At 34.7% G+C, this 24,759-nt stretch overlaps 1 protein-coding gene and 1 pseudogene across 4 annotated transcripts in view; both read right to left on the bottom strand.

Annotated features, from left to right (window-relative positions):
- The window catches only part of COMMD10 (COMM domain containing 10), a 185,149-nt gene that overhangs the window by 146,253 nt on the left and 14,137 nt on the right, over positions 1-24,759 (bottom strand). For all 4 annotated transcript variants that reach the window (XR_005366529.1, XM_038551854.1, XM_038551856.1 and 1 more), the window contains one exon: positions 6,146-6,256. Coding sequence is in view for 3 of the 4 variants with exons in the window: in XM_038551854.1 (XP_038407782.1) it covers positions 6,146-6,256 (111 nt within the window). In the remaining variant the exon portion in view is untranslated. The remainder of the gene's footprint in view (positions 1-6,145; positions 6,257-24,759) is intronic.
- LOC119876774 lies at positions 13,247-13,639 on the bottom strand (annotated as a pseudogene).

Below are 24,759 nucleotides of genomic sequence, written 5' to 3'. Positions count from 1 at the left end.
AAATCATAGTATGTCATAACCAAAGGACAATGCAGTCATTTAAAATATATTCATGTAAGTATGAAGCAATATGGAAAAGATTTTACAGAGTTACATGAAGAAAAGCAGTTATACGTAAAAATCAAAGAATTCATAGGATCACTTTCAAAATAATCCATGGAATAAACACCAAAATAAAAGAGATCAAATAGACTGGCTGCATCTTGGTAGTAAATCTATGAGTTTTCCTGTATATCTCTGGAATTTTCAAGTTTTCTATAATATACATACACAACTTAAGTAATGAAAAAACCTACAATTTTTTTAAAAAGAAAGACAATCAATATTTATCAATCATTCCATTTGAGAAGAAAAGCCATTGACCAGTCTTCAAAATTTTCTGAACCCTAAATAATCATCTCAAATGATACAGATGAAAATTAGTATCTTGATACAGAGTTGATGGAGGCAAAGTTAAATTTATAAAATCACTCTTCAAAATCAGTGAGTAAAAAGCCCAGAACTTTGCAGAATGTTTATTCAGATCACAAGATAGCAAGTTGTAGAAAAGGTAATAATTGCTACTTATCAAAATGAGAAAAAAAAATTTGATTAGTGAATGAGATTATCGCCTCATAACCATATAGAGTACTGAACAGTACTAATAATACCTCAATTCTTGTTCCTAGGCCAAATATAATCATTATTTTTAAAAAATCACTTCTAAGAGATCCATTAGAAAAAACAACTGGAGTGTCCTATAGCAACACCTAACAGTGTTGTGGGTTTTGGAATTTTACTTGACTTTGACTTTTCTCCCCCTATAATTTTCAAAAGATCCATTATAAATATACAGCTATTAGAGAAAATTAACTCAAGTTATCAAGGGACTACGCTGAAATACATTCACTACATGGATTAAATTTGTAAAAATACAACATTTGTAAAATGCAGTCCTGCTCATCAGAGTAGCTTAGAGAAATTTGAAGGTCCTTCAAAATCCGTCAATACAAACATCACTTTTAAGGAGATCAAAATTCTTTACATTTCTAATACAAGAGTTCATATATGAACAACATACGTATTTTCCTCTTACTAAGATTATCTGTCATAAGCAGATCTAAGGATGTTTTCTTTGTAATGAGATAGCCTATTTCTTTGTTCATAAGGTATCAGCATCATGATGCCAAGTAGCTATTACAGTGAAGTATGTTAATAAATGGAGCTTCTACTAAACATCAGAACATATAACTGTACTTACTATGTAAAAGTGTTCAGTTATATCTCACATTGACTTAAAGTGTAAAATTATTTCAACTTAATCAAAGGAAAAGGAAATTTAGAATCCATATCTCTATCATTTTTTGGAGAACCAACAACCAACAATTAGAACAGCTTTCAGGGCACCTGGATGGTGCAGTGGGTTAAACATTCAACTCTCGGTTTCCACTCAGGTCGTGATGTCAGGGTACTGGGATGGAGCACCATGTTGGGCTCCACACTCAGCACACAGTCTGCCTGGGATTCTCTGTCCCTCTCCCTCTGCTCTTCCTGTTCCTGCATGCATACATGCACACTCTCTCAAATAAATTAATTTAAAAAAAGAACAGCTTTCAGCACCCTCAAATATATATGCATATTATAGGATCAATTTCTAAATTATTAAATAAGCAAAAGATACAGTATAAATAAAGAACAGCAATGAATAAAGCACAGAGCTCTGAGGTAAAACTGTCTGGTTTCTAGTTCTGCAATTTTTTTAGTTGTACAACCTAAGAGAATAATTTAGCATGTATGTGTTTCCATTCCCCTGTCTATAAAATAAGGATAATAATAAGAATTCACACCTGAAAGAAGTATTTTAAATAAAGGAGTAGCTAGCACAGAGTGAGCACTAACAGGGCTTTCCCTACTTTTTCTTCACTCTCAATAGAATTTGCCATCCATTTTGGAAAAAAGAATAAAGATCTCTAACTCAAAAAATTGGTACTGAAAGTCCTAAATTCACTCGAAATTGTAAGTGCCCATCCATAAAGTACCATGTACAACCTGAGCATAATCCAACTTAACATCAAGATAAATGACCGTTCCTCTTCAAGGCGAATTTTGTCTCAGTTGTTTCAAAAGAAGACAAGATTGAAATACAAAAATTCTTTCTTAAAAGACGTACCAAAAAAATTTAGAACCACTGTACTAACAAAACACAACTGTCTTGGCATTGCAAAGTTACTGGGGAAAATGCAATAATGCTCACTCAATAGCAAAATGTAAATATTTTAGTGTTTCTGGGATATTCAAAGTTAAGGTGCTTTGATTATTCAAAAATGCCAACATTGTTAAGTATAAAATTGCTATTCTCTACACAAAGACATTTTAACTGTCTATGATTAGCCTGGAACTAGTTATACTATATAAGTTATTAGAGCCATTCAACTATCATGGGGATTATTTTGTTCTCTTTTCTCATAAAGAAATTAATACAAGTGACAGAATGTAACAAAAATATCAACAGTGTTGAAGGCTTTTTAATAAATTTCATTTTGGCAAATAATCATAAAGAAATTAACAAACAATGGAATCATAATGATTTCATTTATTTGTTCTGTACATATCTGATTAATAGGCATTAATTTTGTTGATAGAAACAAGAGAACTCTATTGTTATATGCCGATTAGAAATGTGAACACTTAGCATTTCCCACAACTACGGACTTCACACATTATTTTGAATGTTATTTCAAATAACACTGTAAATGCCAGAGGTTAGGTAAGCAAAGAGCTCTACTGCCCTCTAATGAAATAAACCAAAAAAAAAAAAAAATCTCATTTTGAGTTATCTTGAAACAGGAAGATAATCTTACTTTGCTAAATGCAGTAGACAAACGCTAAGACAATTAACTGCAAACAACTAGAATATATATCAAAATACTGTAGGAAAAGCTACAATCACCCAGTTTTCATGATAAAATTAGTAGCAAAACAGGAAAGCCCTGAGATAAGAATGTTCCAAGAGAAAGGAGACCAGTACAACAATGCTATCTAATGTGATAGCAATTAAAACTTCACTGCAGGCTACACTTTTCATGTGTATGTTGGAAGTGAATAAGAAGAAAGACTCTTAGAAACTGCACACTTCAGTGAATTACAGGAAGTTTTCAGTTCAACAGCTCAAAAGTAAACATCAAAAACAGTCTTTCTCATAATTTTTACTTACTCTAATCCTCTCAGAATTATTTCAAATGCACATCTATTTTCAGGATAACTGCCTTGTGTCATCTTCACTTAAAATAATTTTATTTAATGCTTCCTGTTTTAAACAAATGCCAATTTCAGAATATGGCAACTGTATTCTATGATACTTTGCATCATAAACTAACAGTGTTAGCTTTTTGTCGTTCTTTAAATTAAAACTCTCCCTTCTTTTAACAAACTTGGTTTTGAAAATATGCTCCATATTCCTGTTCCTTTCACCTAATATTCCAACCTGTCAAGAATTCCCAAACTCTCATTCAAGTACAAAGAATAGAGTACCAGATCATAAAAAAGAGAGAGAGAGAGAGAGAGAGAGAGAGAGAGAGAGAATGTAAACAAAGGAAAAAGTACAGCTTCCCAGCAGCAGTTTGGTGAAAGAACAGAGATGTGGTAGTCAAGTGTAGACACACATCACTTGGAGATGGCAAGAGTCTGTCCAGGCCGACAGGGGGCAGACACTTCATTAAATGTCTTCTGTTTAGCAGATACAAGAAATGGGCCAAACCCCCACAATGCTATAGGGAAGATAGGCAATACACAGAGGCTCACGTAAGTCTGCATACAAAATAAAAATACCCTTTACTTTTGTGTGCTGCCACTCTTCTTCCCAAGGATCTGTTTGCCAGTGAAAATGGTTCCCCAGCTCTACAAGTTATAAGGATAACCACACATTCATTCAAAATTTCAAACCAGCAATGCACAGGAACATCAAATGTACTCAAGCCTCTATCTCCAAAGAGGTGAATTTTACATCTGTAGAGATTTTCTAAATAATATGAATTAAAAACATGACTCTTTTACTAGAAGCATGATTCATTCCTCCCTATTGCTTAAAAATATCACTGCCATATAAACATTTTGAAGACATAAGGGACCTAGGAGGATTCATGCATCCCGAAGTCAAGCACTGCCTAAACTGTGATACTCAAGGTACCCAGTATATGGTCAAAATAGTATCCATCCCACCTATATTTTACATTTAGCTATTCAGACATAGTATATGGTAGTCATGAGAATACAACAGTGAAAGTGTACAGCCCCTTGGAGTATATATATATATATATATATATATTTTTTTTTTTTTATGATAGGCACACAGTGAGAGAGAGACGCAGAGACATAGGCAGAGGGAGAAGCAGGCTCCATGCACTGGGAGCCCGACATGGGATTCGATCCCAGGTCCCCAGGATCGCGCCCTGGGCCAAAGGCAGGCGCCAAACCACTGCGCCACCCAGGGATCCCCCCTTGGAGTATATATGAATCTGTGTAGGTATGTATGACATACACAGGTGCATATATGTGCTTTCACTCAGAACAGTCCCAGTCTACACCAGTGAGGTCCAGATATTATCCTAAACCTAAAGGAATGCCTTCCCTAGTTCAGGGAAAGAAAAGAAGGACTTCCCAGGCTGTCCTTTGCCTCCCCAATTCCCAGTTAGCCTAAATATGAAAATACATGACCAAAAAATAAAAGGGGAAAAGAAGGCAAAGAAAGGCAAAAGATTAACTCCATCAGGAAAAAAGTTTATTGTCAGCTTCAGTTTAAAACAAAGATATTTATTTATCCAGCAGCCAAAAAAAGTTTTATCGATGATAATGATGATGAAGATGGAAGCAGCCTGCATTTTTTTGAGCATTTACGTAATATTAGGCATTCAACAAAATACTACATACAATGGGTATCTACTCTTCATATAAAACCTTGTGAGACAGGTTATTATTATCCCCATTTTACAAGGGAAGACACTAACACTCATAAAGATTTAAGTAACTCTGCTACCAAATTCAGTATACTAGTCAGTTCAACATATATCAGTATACTAGTCAGTTCAACTCTTAACCACTAAATTTATATTATTTTACATATTATTTATATTTATTAACTGCAAATGTATGAAATGAAATACTTTTGAAACACTGTGGTGAATTAATTATATGTGGTGAGACCCAACTCAATTGCCTAAAATTTTGTAGACATGGAACGTGGGCTAGGTATTGGTTCTAGTTCTTACGGTTAATAAAAATGTGCATGATATAACACATAATGAAAGTTCTAACAAAGAAGTAATAATAATCCCATCCTTCAATGGCCATTATAAACAATAACATTTCTCCCGTCATCCTCTGATCACATCCAGGCAGAGTAATCTCTCCTGCCTCTGATCCTCCTACCTCATTCTCATCTTTATTTTATTTGTCTTAACATGAGGCGAAGTCTCCTTCCGTTAAGGGGGGGAGGGGGAGTCACTCCCTTAGAAAGAGAATCAATTACAATAAAAATACAACAAATAGCTTTTATTGATATCTTAAAATATATTTCTCTATATGCTACAGTAAAGAAAATATTCCAGGCCAACTCTTTCAAGTAGATTACACGTTCAAGCTTCTTGAAATTAACACTAAAGGAGAAATCACCATGCGGTAAAAAACAAATCCAAAATTCCGTTTTGCAAGAATAGGAATTTAAACACATGCACACAAGTGCTACACACATACACATACAAATACAATTCATGCCACCTTCATAATCTAGGCATTGGTTAGACAACAATAGTCCCTCTAGCATATGTATGCAGCTTAAAACACAAAACACTCAGAAATATCCACAAATATCTGAATCATTAAAATCTTGTATCTGGCATTACCAAGTTTTCTTATTGCAGAATTTAAAAGGAGACATTATGATATGTTTTTGCAAGAAAGGCACCTTGCAAGACATTTCTTCAAATGAATACTAAAGTGACAAATCATTCTGATATCAAAAACTGTCACTTATAAATAAAGAGCTGTTAATTTGTTAATCCTTATTTGATTGTATTTAAATTTTCAACCAAGAGAGCAAAGACCTTGCTAACAATAAAGTACATGACCCAGTAAACAAAATACACTGTTTCAATGAGATACCATTTCTTACCTTTGAATCTTCATTGCTCACTCCTAGCTGTAATACAGCCTGAGGAGATTTCAGTTTCGCCTGAGCAGAGTGAGCCATCTGAAGGTTAAGCTGCCATTCGACTGTCTCAAGCTAGAAAAGACAAGTGCAGATTGGAATCAGATGGTATAGAAGGAAGACAACGGTCAACTTTAAGCATATCTCCCATCCATGGGAATGAACATGAATAACCTGGACTTCGTGGAAAGTCAGTTCCCGGGCTCCTTCAACCTGCATATTCTGCAAATTCTCCCTTTGGGCTCATAACACTGGCCTTGTGCCACACCTATCAAATTCAACAATAAAGATGGTCTTCAAATACGCTGTATTCTAAAAATAGAGGTCTTAGGCTAAGCAATGAAGTACACTAAAAGAGACAATGGCTTTTAAATAGTAAATTACTATTTTAAGATAGTATATATGTAAAGCCAATGATTTTTAAATAGTTAGAGATTTTAACTCACACTTTAATGACCTCTCATTATCTTTCAAAACTCTGCATTAGGTAGAATACAGGTAAGACTTTTTGTTTGTTTAAATTTAGAGGAAAATTGAAGTACCCAGATGGTAAGAGGTTCACACATTTAGACATAGTTAGTGAGACTGGAAAAGAGCCAGACAAAGAAATGATATTTATTAGTGAGCAGGTGTTATCATGCTTTCCAAAGTACTCTTATTATGGTTCCCGGTTATGACAGAAACTAATTAGAACATTTCCTTTGAACTTATTAATTAACATAATAATAGCAAAACTTAATCAGGTAGGGCAAAAGTAGTAAAGACAGACTAAAACAGTTTAAGTTTTCTCTTAAAATATTAAACAGCACAAATGTGGCTTTATTAAACTCGATAGATGACTGGTTTCTCTAATCTCAGAACTATGAGTATAAATTTTGAGATTTAACTTCCAGTGAGTCTCAAGTATCAATATTTAGGGAAGACTGTAACATGCAATTGTCATATGCCTCAGACAACATGGCTCTAATAACTGAATGAGTAAAACTAACTTACTACATTGGTAAGAATGGCAACCTCACAACAATTTTTACTCAACCAAAATACTAACTGCTACCTTGAAAGACTGTTCAACAGCTAGAATCACAGCAGTGACTCAAAGCCAAATTGGAAAGAGAGCAATGAAAGTATGATCTATTTGAGAGAGGATATGATGACAAAATAAAGATACGGTTTTGTTCTTTCTGGCACTGAGCCTTTGAGGGGTTATGGGTAAAAAGAGGAAAGATGTTGCAGAGACATAGCCCACAATACCAGAAATAAAACAATTTAATGGTGTATGTTAAGGACCCTTAACATACTGATCTTTAACACACATCAGAGTAAGTGTAGTCTCTAATACCAGCCCACCACTCTTTTGAACAGTTATGTGCAATAGATCTACCAATAAATAAGAAAAAGTATGCCATAACCATTCTCATATATCCAAGCATTTTGATACATGTCACTGTCTTAATTGAAAAGTACCTTCCAGATACTCATATGAACCTAAAAGATATTGTCTTGATCTTATTTTACTGATCCTATCCTAGCCCTTGAAGCACTTAGAATATTAAGTGAATGAATTAAAACACAGCCTCATTATGGCCAATAATTTGCATAAATTAATGCATGCTTTGTCTTTGCATAACAGTGGTAAAGGAGAATTTACAACAGCACTGAGCTTACGCTTTCGTTCAAGCTTCAGCTGTCATTCACTAGCTATGGGAACCATGGAACCATGGTTAAGTCACAATCTTTTAAGACCTCAATTTTTTCATAGGAATTAATCTATGTGAACTATCTGCTTTCTTGAATTATTAGTAATAACAATTAAGAAAATGCATATTCAAAGGTGTTTTGGAAACTGCAAAGTATTATAATTTTTTTTTTTTTTTTTTTTGGTCAGCAGAGTGTTCAACAATTTATTTTCACAAATATTTAAGGTTAGTATAATATTTGTTTACTTCATTAGCATTTTTTGTATTTTTTATTAGAGTTCAATTTGCCAACATATAGTATAACACCTAGTGCTCATCCCATCAAGTGCCCCACCTTAGTGCCCGTCAGTCACCCAGTCACCCCAACCCCCCTCCCACCTCCCCTTCCACTACCCCTTGTTCGTTTCCCAGAGTTAGGAGTCTCTCATGTTCTGTCACCCTCTCTGGTATTTCCCACTCATTTTCTCTCCTTTCCCCTTTAATCCTTTTCACTATTTTTTTTTATATTTCCCAAATGAATGAAAACCATTTAATGTTTGTCCTTCTCTGATTGACTTACTTCACTCAGCATAATACCCTCCAGTTCTATCCACGTTGAAGCAAATGGTATTTGTCATTTCTAATGGCTGAGTAATATTCCATTGTATACATAGACCACATCTTCTATACCCATTCATCTTTTGAGGGATACCAAGGCTCCTTCCACAGTTTGGCCATTGTGGACATTGCTGCTATAAACTTTGGGGTGCAAGTGTCTCGGTTTTTTCACTGCATCTATATCTTTGGGGTAAATCCCCAGCAGTGCAATTGTTGGGTCATAGGACAGTTCTATTTTTAACTCTCTGAGGAACCTCCATACAGTTTTCCAGAGTGGCTGTACCAGTAGTATTATAAATTTAAGGCATTTTTGATTACCTGCTTTTTTTCTACAGTATCTTAAATACAGTAGACATTCTGTATCTGTTGAACTGAACTGAAATGGAAATGAATCAAAGAATCCTCACAAGGAAAGAAAGGTAATTTTTAAGAGTCATGACTAAAAGAGTTGGTGGGTTGCCTTTCTTAAATTCCAGAGCCTTTTCCATGAAACTGTGATTTAAAAATATTTGTTCCATGTCCATTTTAAAGAGTAATTTAAGAAGCAAACAAAATTGCTAAGTTCCATACGTATGTATATGCACATACCCACACCCACACACAAAATTTCTTAGAAAATGATCAGTATTCAGAAACCTTAAATGAAGAGGGAATACAGAAAGAACAACTAGAACTATAAAAGAATACTTAACAACTACACAGAGTAATAATAGGAAAACAAATAAACCCTTTTCAGTGAAACTAGAAGACAAAGAAAAATTGAGAACCATTATAAAAAATAATTGACACATACACTTCAAAAACATAAATATCCTAAGAAACAAAAGTTTGGAAAGAAGTCATTCTTTACATGGTTTATAACACACTGCTATATTATTGGCCATATCTCTAATAGGCACTAGTAATAGAAATATAAGCAAAATCCCACTTAAAATGGGATGATATTGTATAGTATACTACTGTGGGTGAAAACTGTATAGTATACTATTGAATTATCATTCCATTAATATTAATAACTACAAAATACAAGAGTCACCAATATTTCAATTAAATATAAAATAAGAAAATCTAGTGTACAATTTTGACTTACATTAGCTCGACTATATATGCTTCTATTTAGAATAAAATTCTGCCTCATGTACAGCAGACATTTATACATTATAATATCAGGAATCATTTTAATATTTCTTTTCTTATTTCACACTCAGATTTAAATCTGAGAGTCCTTATATCTTAATCAACATCCTAGATTTAAATGTCACCTAGGGGATGCCTGTGTGGCTCAGTGATTGAGTGTCTGCCTTTGTTTCAGTGCATGATCCCGTGGTCCCTGGATCAAGTCCAACATCGGCTCCCTGCATGGAGCCTGCATCTGCTTCTGCCTATGTCTCTGCATCTCTCTCTGTCTCTCATGAATAAATAAATCAATAAATCTTTTTAAAAAAAAATAGAAAATAAATGTCACCAAAATAACATAAAACACAAGAAAAATAAGACACTGATATTTTTAAGGTGTTTCAACCCAAGTCAAACTGTTTAAAGGATAGTTCTTTTTTTAAGATCTTATTTGTTCGTTTGTTTGTTTATGAGAGACACAGAGAGAGAGGCAGAGACATAGGCAGAGGGAGAAGCAGGACGGAATCATGACCTGATGCTCAACCACTGAGCCACCCAGGTGCCCCTAAATGATAGTTCTTACACATCTCGCTAACATTACTTCTTACCTGACAATGTTACTAATATGTCAGTTCAAAATATGATTTAAATACATATATATGAAAATAAATAAATAAATAAATACATATATATGACTTCATTCTCTCTCATATTTCCATGTAATGACCTCAATGTAAACTTAAATTTTCATAAGTGCTTTGTAAACCACAATTCCAAATCACACAGAATCACCCAAAATTATAATTCTATTAACCGTTTTAAATGGAAAAAGAAAATGTAAAGTTTCATACCATATTTTAACTAGTGGGGTGCTCTAAAACAGAAGCCACTGTTTGGATCATACAACACAGTAAGAAATACTTTTTATGTTGCAAACAACCATATATGCCCCAAAGTTCCACAGAATAATTTTTACCTGGAGGTGTGTTCTTTAACACGTTTCATTATGTTTCATTTTGAAAATGCTATTTGAAAATCCTCTAAACCACTAAACCACTAATATTTCAGGCTATTTACAGTTAGAAAATACTGCTCAAAAATACTGAATGAGTTTTAGGAACTACATGTGTAGGTAATCATGAAAAATTTTATTATTTATCATAATAAATCATGAAAACACACAAAATTAGAGCCATATCTGCTAAAATAGAAAACACTATCTATATTGTTGCTATAAGCCACCATCTACTTTATAACTAGAAAATACAATAGAAACTTCATTTCCATATGGCTCATTACAGAAACTATACACCTCTATTTACTCTAATGAAATACAAAAATTAGGCAGTTGACTAAATGTTTCATATGAGAACATAAACCTATTTGTAAAGCTTAGCTAAATACTTGCTCCACAAATTTTTTCTTAACCACTTCTGACTTCGATTTCTTCTTTTAAATCTGATCGATCCTATGAAGTGCCCAATTTAAGAAATAGTGACTTCTGGTATCAAGGACTATGAACTTAGAAAAAAAGAAATCTTTCTACAAACAGCACCTACATCCCTTAACAAAATACAAAGAACAACTATCTGAGGGCTCTATAAGGCACAAAAAGTACATAGAATTTGGAGAATCAAAACATAATGCAACGTTAGCAGCCATGCATCAAAGAAATAAAAGAGAAGTAAAAAAAGCTACTTTGACAGAATTGAAAATACAACATACCAAAATTTGTGGGATGCCACAAAAGCAGTTCTAAGGGAGAAGTTCATACTGATATATGCCCACATCAAGAAACAAAAAAGATTTCAAACAACCTAACTTTACACCTCAAAAAGCTGGAAAAAGAACAAAACCCAATGTAAGTAGAAAGATAGAAAAAATAAATACTAGAAATAGATAAAATAGAAACTAAAACAATAAAAAAAGATCATACCAAGATCTAGAGTTTTTTTTTTTTTGAAAAGATAAAAATTAACAAACGTTTAGCTAGACTCACCCAAAAAAGAAGAATCAAATAAATAAAATCAGGAATGAAAGAGGAGACATTACAATTGATACCACAGAAATACAGAAGACCATAAAAGAATACTATGAACAATTACATGCCAATACATCAGACAACCTACAAGAACCGGATAAATTCCTAGAAACATACAACCTACCAAGATTGAATCACAAAAAAAAAAAAAAGAAAAAAAAGAAAATCTGAACAAATTCCTAATAAGGAGATTCACTAACCAAAATCCTCCCAACAAACAAAAGTCCATGACCAATGGCTTCACTGGTGAATTCTACCAAATATTTACAGAAGAATGAATACCAATCTTTCTCAAACCCTTCCAAAAACAAAAGATTAGGGAACACTTCCAAATTCATTTTACAAGGCCAGCATTATCAATACAAAAATCAGACAAGGGTGCCACAAGGAAAGAAAATTACAAGCCAGTATCCTTGATAAACACTAAAGCAAAAATCCCCAACAAAATATTACCAAAGCAAATTTAACAATACATTAGTAGGACCATACACCATGATCAAGTGGGATTTATTCCAAGGATGCTAGGATGGTTCAACATTCATAAATCAATCAATGTGCTATACCATATTAACAAAATCAAAGATAAAAATCATATGATCATTTTAATAGAAGCAGAAAAAGCATCTGACAAAATTCAACATCCATTTATGATTAAAAAAAACTCTCGGGATCCCTGGGTGGCGCAGCGGTTTGGCGCCTGCCTTTGGCCCAGGGCGCGATCCTGGAGACCCCGGATCGAATCCCACGTCAGGCTCCCGGTGCATGGAGCCTGCTTCTCCCTCTGCCTATGTCTCTGCCTCTCTCTCTCTCTCTCTATGTGACTATCATAAATAAATAAAATAAAAAAAAAAAATAAATAAAAAAAAATAAAAAAATAAAAAAAACTCTCAAAAGGCTGGGTATAGGGGGAAGATGTTTCAACATAACAAAGGCCAGATATGTCAAGCCCACAGCTAACATCACATTCAATGGTGAAAAGTTGAACGCTTTCCCCCTAAGATCATTAACAAGACAAAAATGACCACTCTTGACACTTTTGTTCAACAAAATATTGGAAGTCCTAGCCAGAACAATTACAATTAATAATAATAATAATCACCCAAATCAGAAAGGAACATATAAAACAGTTGGTGAAAATGACAAGATTTTATATGTAGAAAATCCTAACAACTCCACCAAATAGCTCTTGGAATTAATAAATGAATTCAGTAAAGCTGTGTGATACAAAACCAACATATAAAAATTTATTACAATTCTATACACTAATAATGAACTATCAGAAAGAAATTAAGACGATCCCTTTACATCTACATCAAAAGAATAAAATACCTAGAAATAAATTTAACCCAGGAAGTGAAACACCTACACATTGAAAATCACAGGACACTTCATGAAAAGAAATGAAGACACAAATATAGGAAAAATATTCCATGCTCGTGGATTGGAAGAATAAGTGTTGTTAAAATATCCATACTACCCAAGCAATCTATAAATTCAATGAATTCTCTATCAAAATTCTTTTTTTTTTTAACGTTCTTAGTTTATTAATCCTCTCGTGAAAAATCTGCACAATCACCACAGATAAAGCCACTGCAGAGTCTTTACTCCTTCTGTTGTCCAATCTCCAGCTCACTTTTTGCCAGCACCAACGTTGGCTTTTGCAGTCCCCCTGACTTTCTTCATTCTGTTTTTGCGTTCTTTGCGCTGTTTTCTTGAAGTCTTTTTCTTCTTATACAGGCCATGTCTTGCAAGTCTATGTTTGGGTTCATTTTTCTTTGCATAATCCAAGGAATCATAAATCATGCCAAAGCCAGTTGTCTTGCCACCACCAAAATGGGTTCTGAATCCAAATACAAATATGACATCTGGTGTGGTCTTATACATTTTGGCTAGTTTTTCCCGAATTTCTGTCTTAGGTACTGTTGCCTTCCCAGGGTGAAGAACATCAATGACCATCTGTTTCCGCTGAAGCAGTCAGTTGGTCATGAACTTCCTGGTCTGGATAGTTTGTGTCGTTCATGATGGCAGCCGAGCTTCAAGCAGCCGGGGAGGAAAAGAGCCTCTATCAAAATTCTAATGGTATTTTTACAGAAATAGAGCAATCCTAAAATTTATATGGAACCAAAGAAGACTCCAAACAGACAAAGCAATCTTGAGAAAGAACAAAGCTAAGAGACAACATGCTTCCTGATTTCAAACTATATTACAAAGTTATAGTAATCAAAAACACGATGTTGGCATAGAAACACACACACACAGGTCAATGGAACACACTACAAAGTCCAGAAACAAGTCCACACATATACGGTCAATTAATTTACAACAAAGAAGTCAAAAATATAACAGAGAAAGGCCAATCTCTTCAGTAAACAGTGTTGGGAAAACTGAACAGCCACATTCAAAAGAATGAAACTGGACCACTATCTTACATCATGCACAAAAACGAATTCAAAATACATTAAAGCCTTTAACATAATACCTGAAACCTAAAACCCCTAGTAGAAAACATAGTGGTAAGATCCTTGACATCATTCTTGGTGAGGAATTTTTGGATTTGACACCAAAAGCAAACACAACACAAGCAAAAATATACTAGTGGGACTAAAAGTAAAAATCTTCTGCACAGCAAAGGAAATTGCCAGCCAAATGGAAACACAACCCACCAAATGGGAGAAAATATTTGCAAATCATATATGGATCCAAGATCCATAAAGAACTCACAAAACTGCAAAATAAATAAATAAATAATCTCTTAAAAATGAGCAGAGATATGAATTGACATTTTTCCAAAGAAAATATATATATTGCCAACAGGTACATGTAAAGGCACTCAACATCAGGAATCATCAGGGAAATACAAGTCAAAACCACAATATCACCTCAACCTGTTGGAATGACTATCAAAATCACAAGAAATAACAAGTGTTAGTAAGAATACAAAGAAAAGGGAACCTTCGTATACTATTGATGAGGATGTAAATTGGTATAGCTGCTATGGAAAACAGTATGGAGGTTCCTCAAAAAAATTAAAAATAGAACTACCATATGATCCAGCAATTCCACTTCTGGATATTTATCTAAACAAACTCAAGAAGATATCCACAACCCCATGTGCATTGTACAATAGCCAAGATGTGGAAACAACCTAGGCACCCATAGACCACTAAATGGCTAAAGAAAATGTGAAACACACACACACACAGAGGAATATTATTCTACCACAATAACAAAAAAGGGAAATCTTGCCATTTGCAACAACATGGGTGAACTCTGAGGGCATTATATGAAATAAGTCAGGCTCAGAAAGACACACCGTATGACCTCACCTATATGTGGAATCTAAAAACAACAACCACCACCACCAAACCTATTGCTACAAAGAATGACAACCACAGGTTGTCAGAGGACTATTGGGGAGGGAGATGGGTAAAACGAATGAAGGTAATCAAAAACTACAAACTTGCAGTTTATCAAATAAATAATTCTTGGAGATGAAATGGACAGCATGGTACTACAGTTACTACTACTATATCATATATTTGAAAGTTATTAAGAAAGTGTATCTTAAAAGCCCTTATCACAGAAAAACAACTGATAACTATATATGGACTAGATTTACTATAGTGTTTACTTCACAATGTATACAAATATTGAATCATTACAATATACCTGAAACAGATATAATGTTATAGACCAACTGGATCTCATTTTTTAAAAATGACACAACGACATGCTGTCTAGAGAAAAACACACTGAAGATAATGTGAGCAGTTTGAAAGTTAAATGATGGAAAAAGATGTATCATGCAAACATTAATCAAAACAAAGTGGGGTGGGGGCTATAAAATTATCCAAAGTGGAGAAAGACATTATATAACAATAAAAGGACCAATACACCAAGATATAACAACGCTAAAGGTCTTAGAGCTACAATATATGTCAAGCAAAAATTAATAGAACTAAAAGAACTAGAGGAATCCACAACTGTAGTTATAGACTTCAAAACTTATTTCTCAACAACTGATATTAGAATAACTAGACAGAAAATCAGCAAGGATATGAAGACTTCAACAACATCATCAACCAAAAGAATCTAATTGATATTTATAGAACACTTCACTCAACAACATCAGAATACATATTCTTTTCAAACACCCACAAAATGTATACCAAGACAAACCATATTCTGGGCCATAAAACGTATGCTTAACAAATAAAAAGAAATGAAATCATACAGAATGTGTTTTCTGACCACAATGGTACTAAACTAGAAATCAATAACAGAAAGAGGAAAATCTCCCTTGGAAACTAAACAACATACTTTTAAATAATCATTCTGTCTCAAGGAAAACCCATATATACATTGAACTATTAGAAAATAAAAAACACAACATATCAAAATTATGGGATATAGCTAAAGCAATGCTGAGAAGAAAACTTAAAGTACCAAATACTTAAATTTGAAAAGAGGAAAAAAATCTCAAATCAATGATCTGAGAACCTCAAGAATCACAGGCAAAATAATTAACCTCAACCAACTCAGATACCGTATATAAAAATTAATTCAAAAGGGATATGGATGGACATAAATAAAAAAATATAAAACTACAAATTTTTTTAAAAGATTTTATTTATTTATTCATAGAGACACAGAGAGAGAGAGAGAGAGAGGCAGAGACACAGACAGAGGGAGAAGCAGGCTCCTTGTGGGGGAGCCTGATGTGGGACTCGATCCCGGGTCTCCAGGGTCATGCCCTGGGCTGAAGGCGGCACTAAACCGCTGAGCCACCCTGGCTGCCCAAAACTACAAATTTTTTAGGAAAAAAAAAAAAAAACCACTAAGCCAAAGTGCTTAAATGGTCTAGGGTCTAGGGCAAGGGAAAAAGTTTTGAGACACAATACCAAAAGCAAATCCATTCCAAGAGGGACACCTAGGTGGCTCAGGGGTTGAGTGCCTTTGGCTCAGGGCGTGATTCTGGAGTCCCAGGATCAAGTCCCGCATCAGGCTCCCTGCATGGAGCCTGCTTCTCACTCTGCCTATGTCTCTGCCTCTCTCTGTGTCTCTCATGAATAAATAAATAAAATCTTTAAAAAAAAACAGAAGTCCATTCCAAGAAAAACTGATAAACTGGTCTTCAACAAAGTGAAAGTTTTTGCTCTGCAAATGACCCTAATTAAGAAAGATGAGAAGTCAAACTACAGACTGGGAGAAAACATCTGCAAATCACACATCTGAAAGGATTAGTCTCCAAAATATATAAACAACTCTCAAAACTTAATAGTTCTTTTTTTTTTTTTTAAAGAAGTGATCCAATTAGAAAATGTGCAAAAGGCAGAGAAACATTTCACTGAAGAGGATATAGAGATAGCAAAATAAATACAAGAAAAAATATTCAACATCATTAGCTATCCAAGAAATGCAAATTAAAGCCACAATGAGATATCACTGCACACCTATCAGAATAATTAAAATAAAAAATAGTGACAACTCCAAATGCTGCCAAGGATGTAGAGGGAATGGATCCCTTATACACTGCTGATCAGAATGCAAAATGATATAGCCACTCTGGAAAAGGGTTTGAGAATTTCTTATAAAACAAAACATGTAATGAAACATGTATCACCCAGCAATTGTACTCATGAGTATACTCTAGAAAAATAAATACTTATGCTCATGCAAAAACCTATATACAAATGTCTATGGCAACTTCATTTGCAACCAACAAAAACTGGAAACAATTCAGCTATCTTTCAAAAGCTAAATGCTTAAACAATCTGTTTTATATATATACCAGAGAATACTACATAGCAATAAAAAGAAATGAACTATTAATACCTCTACAACCTCAGGGGTGCTTGGGTGGCTCAGTTGGTTAAGAGTCTGACTTTTGATTTTGGCTCAGGTTGTGATCTCAGGGTCATGAGATCAAGCCCTGTGTTGGGCTCCATGCTTAGCCAGGAGTCTGCTTAGGATTCTCTCTCCCTCAGTCCCTACTCCCACCTCCTCCTTTCTCAAAGCAAAACAAGACAAAACTCTAACAACCAGAATGAATATCCAGAGAATTATGGTAAGTATGAAAAAGGTCAATCCCAGAACATTGCATACTGTATGATTCTATTTATATTATACTTCTTGAAATCACAGAAACTATAGATATACAAAAGAAATTAATGGTTGCCTGAAGGGTGTGGGATGGGCATGAAAAGGAAGTGGGTATGGCCATAAAAGGTAACTTGAGTGAACCTTGTGGTAATGAAAATGCTCTGTATCTTGACTGTATTAATGTCAATGTCCTGCTTATGATATTGTACTATAGTTACTCAAGATGTTATCACTAGGGGAAACTAGGTGAAGGGTACATGGGATCCCTCTCTATTACTTCTTACTACTGCATGTATATCTATCATTATCAAAAGGCTAGTTCACTTAGGAACAGCATAAATTAGAGAAAGAGAATTAGTAAATGTAAATAATTATGAAAATTCTGCTAAATTCATATTTATACCTCATCCTTGGGTACATGATTATGACATTCAAAGAAAATCTACCATTCTACAAGGTCCCTATGATTCTTTTTTTTTTTTTTAATAATTTATTTATTCATTAGAGACACAGAGAGAGAGAAAGGCCGAGACACAGGCAGAGGGAGAAGCAGGCTCCATGCAGGGAGCCCAACGTGGGACTCGATCCCCGGTCTCCAGGATCACACCCTGGGCTGCAGGCGGCGCTAAACCGCTGAGCCACTGGGGCTGCCCGGTCCCTATGATTCTAATTGGCTTTTCCACATTCTTTGTTTCTAAAATTTATATATATAAAAATGAAGCATGAGATAAGATCTTCCTTTGCAAATTTCACACAGGGGAGAAGGGGATTTTTCAATTCAGTGTAATACGTTTAGTAAGGTTAGCTTCTTTGAAGCATTTCTCATTATAAATATGTATCACCAAGAAACCAATACATGCTGGAAAAATCAATTTCTGAATATATAAAAGGTCATATTTATGATCCCTGAATAATAGCACAGGTACATGTATGTTTATGCAATTAATCTTTGTTTAAAATGATAGAGTCAGTAATTTTACATTTGTCTAAAACAGAGAAGTTTCCTCTATTTCAATTATACTGTATGGAGATTTATTTCCTCAGGCAAAAGAGATACAGGGTTTGCCAAAGGACACAAGATGACACCACCAATTTAGGAGTACATTTCAGTGGAAACATTCTGTGTACCAATAAGAGTATACAGATGATTTATTCCTCAATTTTTTACCTTCTTTTCTTTGGAAAGAAATTGCTATTAACTATGAAGAAGGTACTTAAAATCAGCTCAAAAAGATCCATTAATCATATCAGCAAAATGTTAAACAGTCTATCATTTGGAGGCCCTCCAGGAGATCTCAAATTTTATTCCCCATTTTTAAGCTGGTTGTGCCCAAGTTACAAAGCTGCATTCTAAAACATCTCATGTAGAACTTAGAATGAATTTGCAAACAGAATAACATTGTAAATGGTGATTAAATTACCAAGTAGTTTAACAGAAGCAATGCAAGTGGTTCCCTACTTTTTTCCTAACTGGAGGAGTATCTAAAACTCAAAACGTAACAAAGTCAAGTTCCCTTACCCAATGGTTAAAGACAGGTAATATCTTAGGATTAAGACAAATCTTCAATTTCCATCATTGTATCCATGCAGTTTTCTTTATTACATACATAGATATCATCCTACACACAAGTATCCAATTTGAGAAAAAGCTTGATGCTTTCACGGTATTAATGTTTCCTATCTTTATGTAAATTCCATTAAGTTTAAGAGACCTCCATTTCTTATCATGAGAATCAGACTTTCAAACTGGTTTTTTCATTTTTAAATAATGGCAAAATGATATAAAGGCTGGCTTGTGCACATAGAGAAAATCAAAGCAATGTCACCATTAATTGAAATGAAAAAACTACAGTAATAGTTTCAAGAAGAATGATCCAAGGATCAATTTGTTTATTTTTTTTAATGTTAAGTCTGAGATGCCTATAAGACACCCAATAAAATTACTAAGTAGGCAGGCCCAGGCTAGAAAAAGAATTTTATAAAGTAACATGTAAGCCCTGATGTCTAGATGAAATTGCCAGGGAAGGTACAAAAGAAAATAGAAGAAAACTAGGGACTGAGTGCTGGCGCATTATGCAAAATTGTGGAAATGAAGAGAAAGTAGCAAATATGATTACAAAAAGAAGAAGAAAAACCAAAGGAATATGGATCTGCCTTATATCCATCTTAGGCACTAGTGACATAAAAATGAGTAATTTTAAAATCTCTGCTCTCAAAGTTCCAAGTATAGTGATGAAGACAAACATGTACAAAAACAATTTTGATGTAACATGTCATCATGTCTGTAAAAAATCCTAAGTAATCTACTAAAAAGCTACAGAAACTAGTGAGTGACTTGAGGAAACTTGTGGCACATGAGATTAACGTGAAAAATCAACAGTATTTCAAGATATTAGAAACAACTAGAAAATATCAAAAATGCAATCCCACTTGTAGTAGCAAGCAAAATCATGGCAATACACAGTGTCTTGGTCTGTTCCAGCTGCTATGACAAAATACAATAGACTATGTGGCTTAATAATAAAAATTTCTCACCGTTCTGGAGGCTGGAAGTCCAAGATCACTGTGCCGCCATGGTGGGGTGAGGGCTGCTGACTTCTCTTTGTGTTCTCACATGGCAGAAGGGGATAAAGCAGCTCTCTCTGGTTTCTTTTATAATCCCACTCATTAGGATTCTGCCCCCATAAACTAATCACCTTCCAAAGGCCCCACCTCCTAGTGTATAATCACCTTCGGCTAAGTTTCAAAATATGAATTTTGGGAAGACACCAATATTCAGTCTATAGCACAGGGATACACTTTAAAAAATCTGACTAAATCCTGGACATTGAAAAACTACAAGTTACTGGAATGAATTAAAGAAGGTACCAGTATATGGAGATATACCATGTTCATGAATTTAAAGGCTTAATATTGTTAAAATGTCAGTTCTACCAAATGTGATCCACAGATTAAGGGCAATCCAATGAAATTCCCAGCAGGCACTTTCTATAGAAATTGACAAACTGATTCTAAAATTTAAGTGGAATGGAAATAACCTAAAAAAGTCAAAGCAGGTTTGGAAGAGATACATTACCTGACTTCAAGATTTATAATAAAGCCACAGCAATAAAGATAATGTGCCACAGGCAAAAGAATAGAAATATAGACACACCAATTGACTTCTGACAAAGATGACAGGTAAATGATGCTGGGACAACTAGCTATTTATATGTTGTTCAGCTGCCCCCTCTTGTCACCCTCTATGTCATCCTCTGATCATTGGCAAGAATAGGGGGCAATAGGTCTCCAAGGACCAAACCACACAACTTCCCAAGTCCTATGAAAGAATTTTCAGTTGTGACATCTGTAAGTACACAAAGACAATGCCAGGATCCAGAGATAATTATTAGGCAATACAGCATCCATACTACATAGATGGGAGCACATGAGCATATATCAAAAGATGCAAACAGATAAATGCCTTGAATTAATATTGGAGTTAATCTGCACCCTAGGTGACTGCCCACCTTGACAAAACATACTGCATAAATCATACTACAAAGGGACACACATTAGGCACTCTCCAGAAGACATCAAAAATCCAAAAGTGACTAAATCAATGCCCTTCTTTACTGCTGCTGCTACACCAAATCATAATAAGAGGTACAAATGCTTTCTTATACATATCATAACTTAGGGATACTTCCCAACCTAAATCCTTAAGTTCAGATGCGACTAAAGTCAACCTAGTCTCGCCACTAGGGTCGCATGGAACTTAATCATACTCCTTGACTCACAGACGTGGCCAAAATACCTAATCATATGGTCTTCACACCCAAGCTGTAAAGTGATGAGGGAAAACATCAATGAACCATCCTTCAAACTGTTGGCCACTGCTGCATACCAAGAACATATGAGAATAATAGCGTAAGTTTGAGGACACTGTCATTTAACTAATGCTCTCACAATTGGCAACACTCTGAAAAGTACATCAACTCGATTTAGCAATCCTTGAATACTATGCACATAATAAGAGTAATTTTGCTAACGACGCAATTTTTGGCATTAGTAAAATCTTTAATTTGTTAATGGTTCTGGTTTTAGGCAATAATTTATAAAGCAGAGAACACATTTCTGTTTCAAATAAGAATGATTAAGAGTCTCTTAGAAATAAAGCTCTTTAAATTGATTGCTGCAATACAGCTAATGACATTACCTTCTTTTCCTGGAGAATCTCAGTTTTAAGCTAAAGCAATTCTTCCTGCATTTCCGCTTTTAAAAAGGGAAAAATGTAAATGGTTAAGCCAAGTATTCCAGCAAAACTCAAGAGTTGTGAAATAAATGAACCACAAAAGGTTTGAAGTACAACCAAAGCGAAAACACAAAAGAATACTGGGTGGGGCATCCAGCTGGCTCAGTCAGAAGAGCATGCAATTCCTGATCTAAGGGTCGTGAGTATGAGCACCATGATGGGGGTGCAGACTACTTAAAATAAATAAACTTAAAAAAAAAAAAAAAAAGAATACTAGGAAATAGGTGTACCTGGGTGGCTTGGTTGGTTTAGTGTCTGACTCTTGGTTTCGGCTCAGGTCATGATCTCAGGGTCATGGTATCAAGCCCTGTGACAGGCTTCATGCTCATAGTGAAGTCAGCTTGAGATTTTCTCTCTTACTCTCCCTCTGCCCTTTCTCCTACTTGCACACACTCTCTCTAAATTCTTAAAAAGAGAGAGAGAGAGAGAGAGAATACTAGGAAATAAAGAAACCCACTCCCTTATTTGTTCTTTCTCCACCAATCAATACAAATAATCCTTCTTTATAAGAAAATCTAATACACTGCACTTCAAAACGCCACAATTTGTAGAGCAGAGATATTATTGTTTACTAATTCAACAACTATTTATTAAGAACCCACTGTCCTCCAAGGGCTATTTAAAGTAATGGAAATATAATAGTGAACAACTGCTCTTGTGGAGCTTACAGTATAGTAATAGAGACAAAGAACTGTAAAAACAGACAAGCAAAATATATAACGTGCCACACAGGAATATATGTTATGTTAAAAAAATGAAGTAAGAAAGTACCATAGACGTGTGAGTGCTTTTCACTGTGATGACCAGGGCAAGACGCAATGACAAATGTGACATCAGAACAAACAGCTGAAAAAGGAAGCCAGCCATATGAACCTCTAGGAGAAGAGCTTCTCAAGTAAAGAGACTGGCAGTGACCAAAGTCAGGCAGGTGAAGGATGTTAAGAGGTGAAGGTCAACAAGATAAGGTGGTGGACTGAGGGGGTTATGGATTAGGAGTAACCTTAAAAGCAATCATAAGAAATTTGACTTCTACTGTTAACCCATGGAAAGCTTTTGGTGGATTTGGAGCAAAGGAGGTATAAAATAAGACTTAGAATTTTAAAAAATCACTTTTAAAGTTCCTAATCTGGTAATGGTAGGACACAGTTTATATCATATTACCCTTTTTACAAATAAAAATTATAACCACTAGACAAAATACATTATTTTATTATGATTTCTTTAGAGAGTGGGGGAGGGGCAACTAGAGAGTGAGAGAGAGAATGTCAAGCAGACTCCTGGCTCAGCACAGAGCCTGATATGGGGCTTGATTTCAAGACCCTGAGATCAGGATCTGAGCTAAAATCAAGAGTTGGACACTGAACCAACCAAGCCACCCAGGTGCCCCAAAGAGAAAACATTTTTTTAAAAAATGATTTGAAAGCATTGGGTAAGAACTAAAAGCTGGTAGAAGTTAAGGGAATTCAACTCATTTAAGACAGGAAGCACACATAGTAACAGATTCACATTTCTATGACACAGTACAGACTGTTCAAACTAAGAGAAAGCCTCAGATTTGGCCCTGTGGGTCAGCAAACCCATTCCACAGTATTGACCCAAGAAAAATGAAAATATCTGTCCACAGAAAGACTTGTACACAAAATGTTCATAACAGCCCTATTCATAATCCTGAAACTGGAAACAGCCCAGATGTCCATCAACAGGAGCATAGACAGACAAACTGATATTTTTATATGATGAAGTACCACTCAGCAACAAAGAAAATGACTGATATAAGTAACCACATGAATGAATCCAAAAAAATATTATGTGAAGAGGTATGAGTAAGACATTTGAGTCCATGTACATTAAATCCAAGAACAGACAAAACCAATCTGTGATGACAGAAAGTGAGGGCAAGAGTAGAGGAATCAACACCTGGGCATTTTTCAGGGGATGAAAATTTTCTTTATTTTGTTATGGATGGTGATTAAAGAGGTGTATATAATTTCTGAAACTCACTGACTGAACTCTTAAAATCTGTGCATTTTACTACAGGTAAATTACATTTCAATAAAAAGCAATAAACAAATCTAGCAGTATTTAAACCTCACAAACATTTATACTCAGTCAATCCCAGCACATGAAAAAATATGTCTTTCACTTGATTCATAACATGCCAATAACTAAACAACACAGAGGCATAAATTCAACTTGTACGTGGATATAATTACAACAAAATACTTTTTCCATAAATGCAGATGATAATAAATATTTAAATCTTGAAGAAGTGTTCAAACACGCATTCATAGCTCTCTGTGCTTCAAGATTTAGCTCCATGAAGTACACTGTTCCTGCCCTCTTTACATAACGCTATTCATCCATCCTTAGAATTCTAAAAGAAATGAAATATGATACTTTAAAAAATGCTAAAGCAAAATAATACAGTAAATTTACAAGTATCCAATCCAAATGTCTAATTTCTTATACTCCATATAAAAAACAGGTATTTAACAATAAATGAAGCAAACAATTAGCTGTTACACTTAACAAAGTGTATTGTACTATAATGGCCTTAAAGAGACATATTTTTTTAAGTTTTTTTTTTTTTATTTATTCATGAGAGACACACAGAGAGAGAGAGAGAGGTAGAGACACAGGCAGAGGGAGAAGCAGGCTCCATGCAGGAGGCCCAATGCAGCACTTGATCCCAGAACTCCAGGATCATACCCTGAGCTGAAGGTAGATGCTT

The sequence above is a fragment of the Canis lupus genome, chromosome 11, assembly GCF_011100685.1.
Source record: "Canis lupus familiaris isolate Mischka breed German Shepherd chromosome 11, alternate assembly UU_Cfam_GSD_1.0, whole genome shotgun sequence".
NCBI lineage: Eukaryota > Metazoa > Chordata > Mammalia > Carnivora > Canidae > Canis > Canis lupus.
The sequence above is the reverse complement of the archived record's forward strand: the minus strand, read 5'-3'. Positions and strand labels throughout refer to the sequence as shown.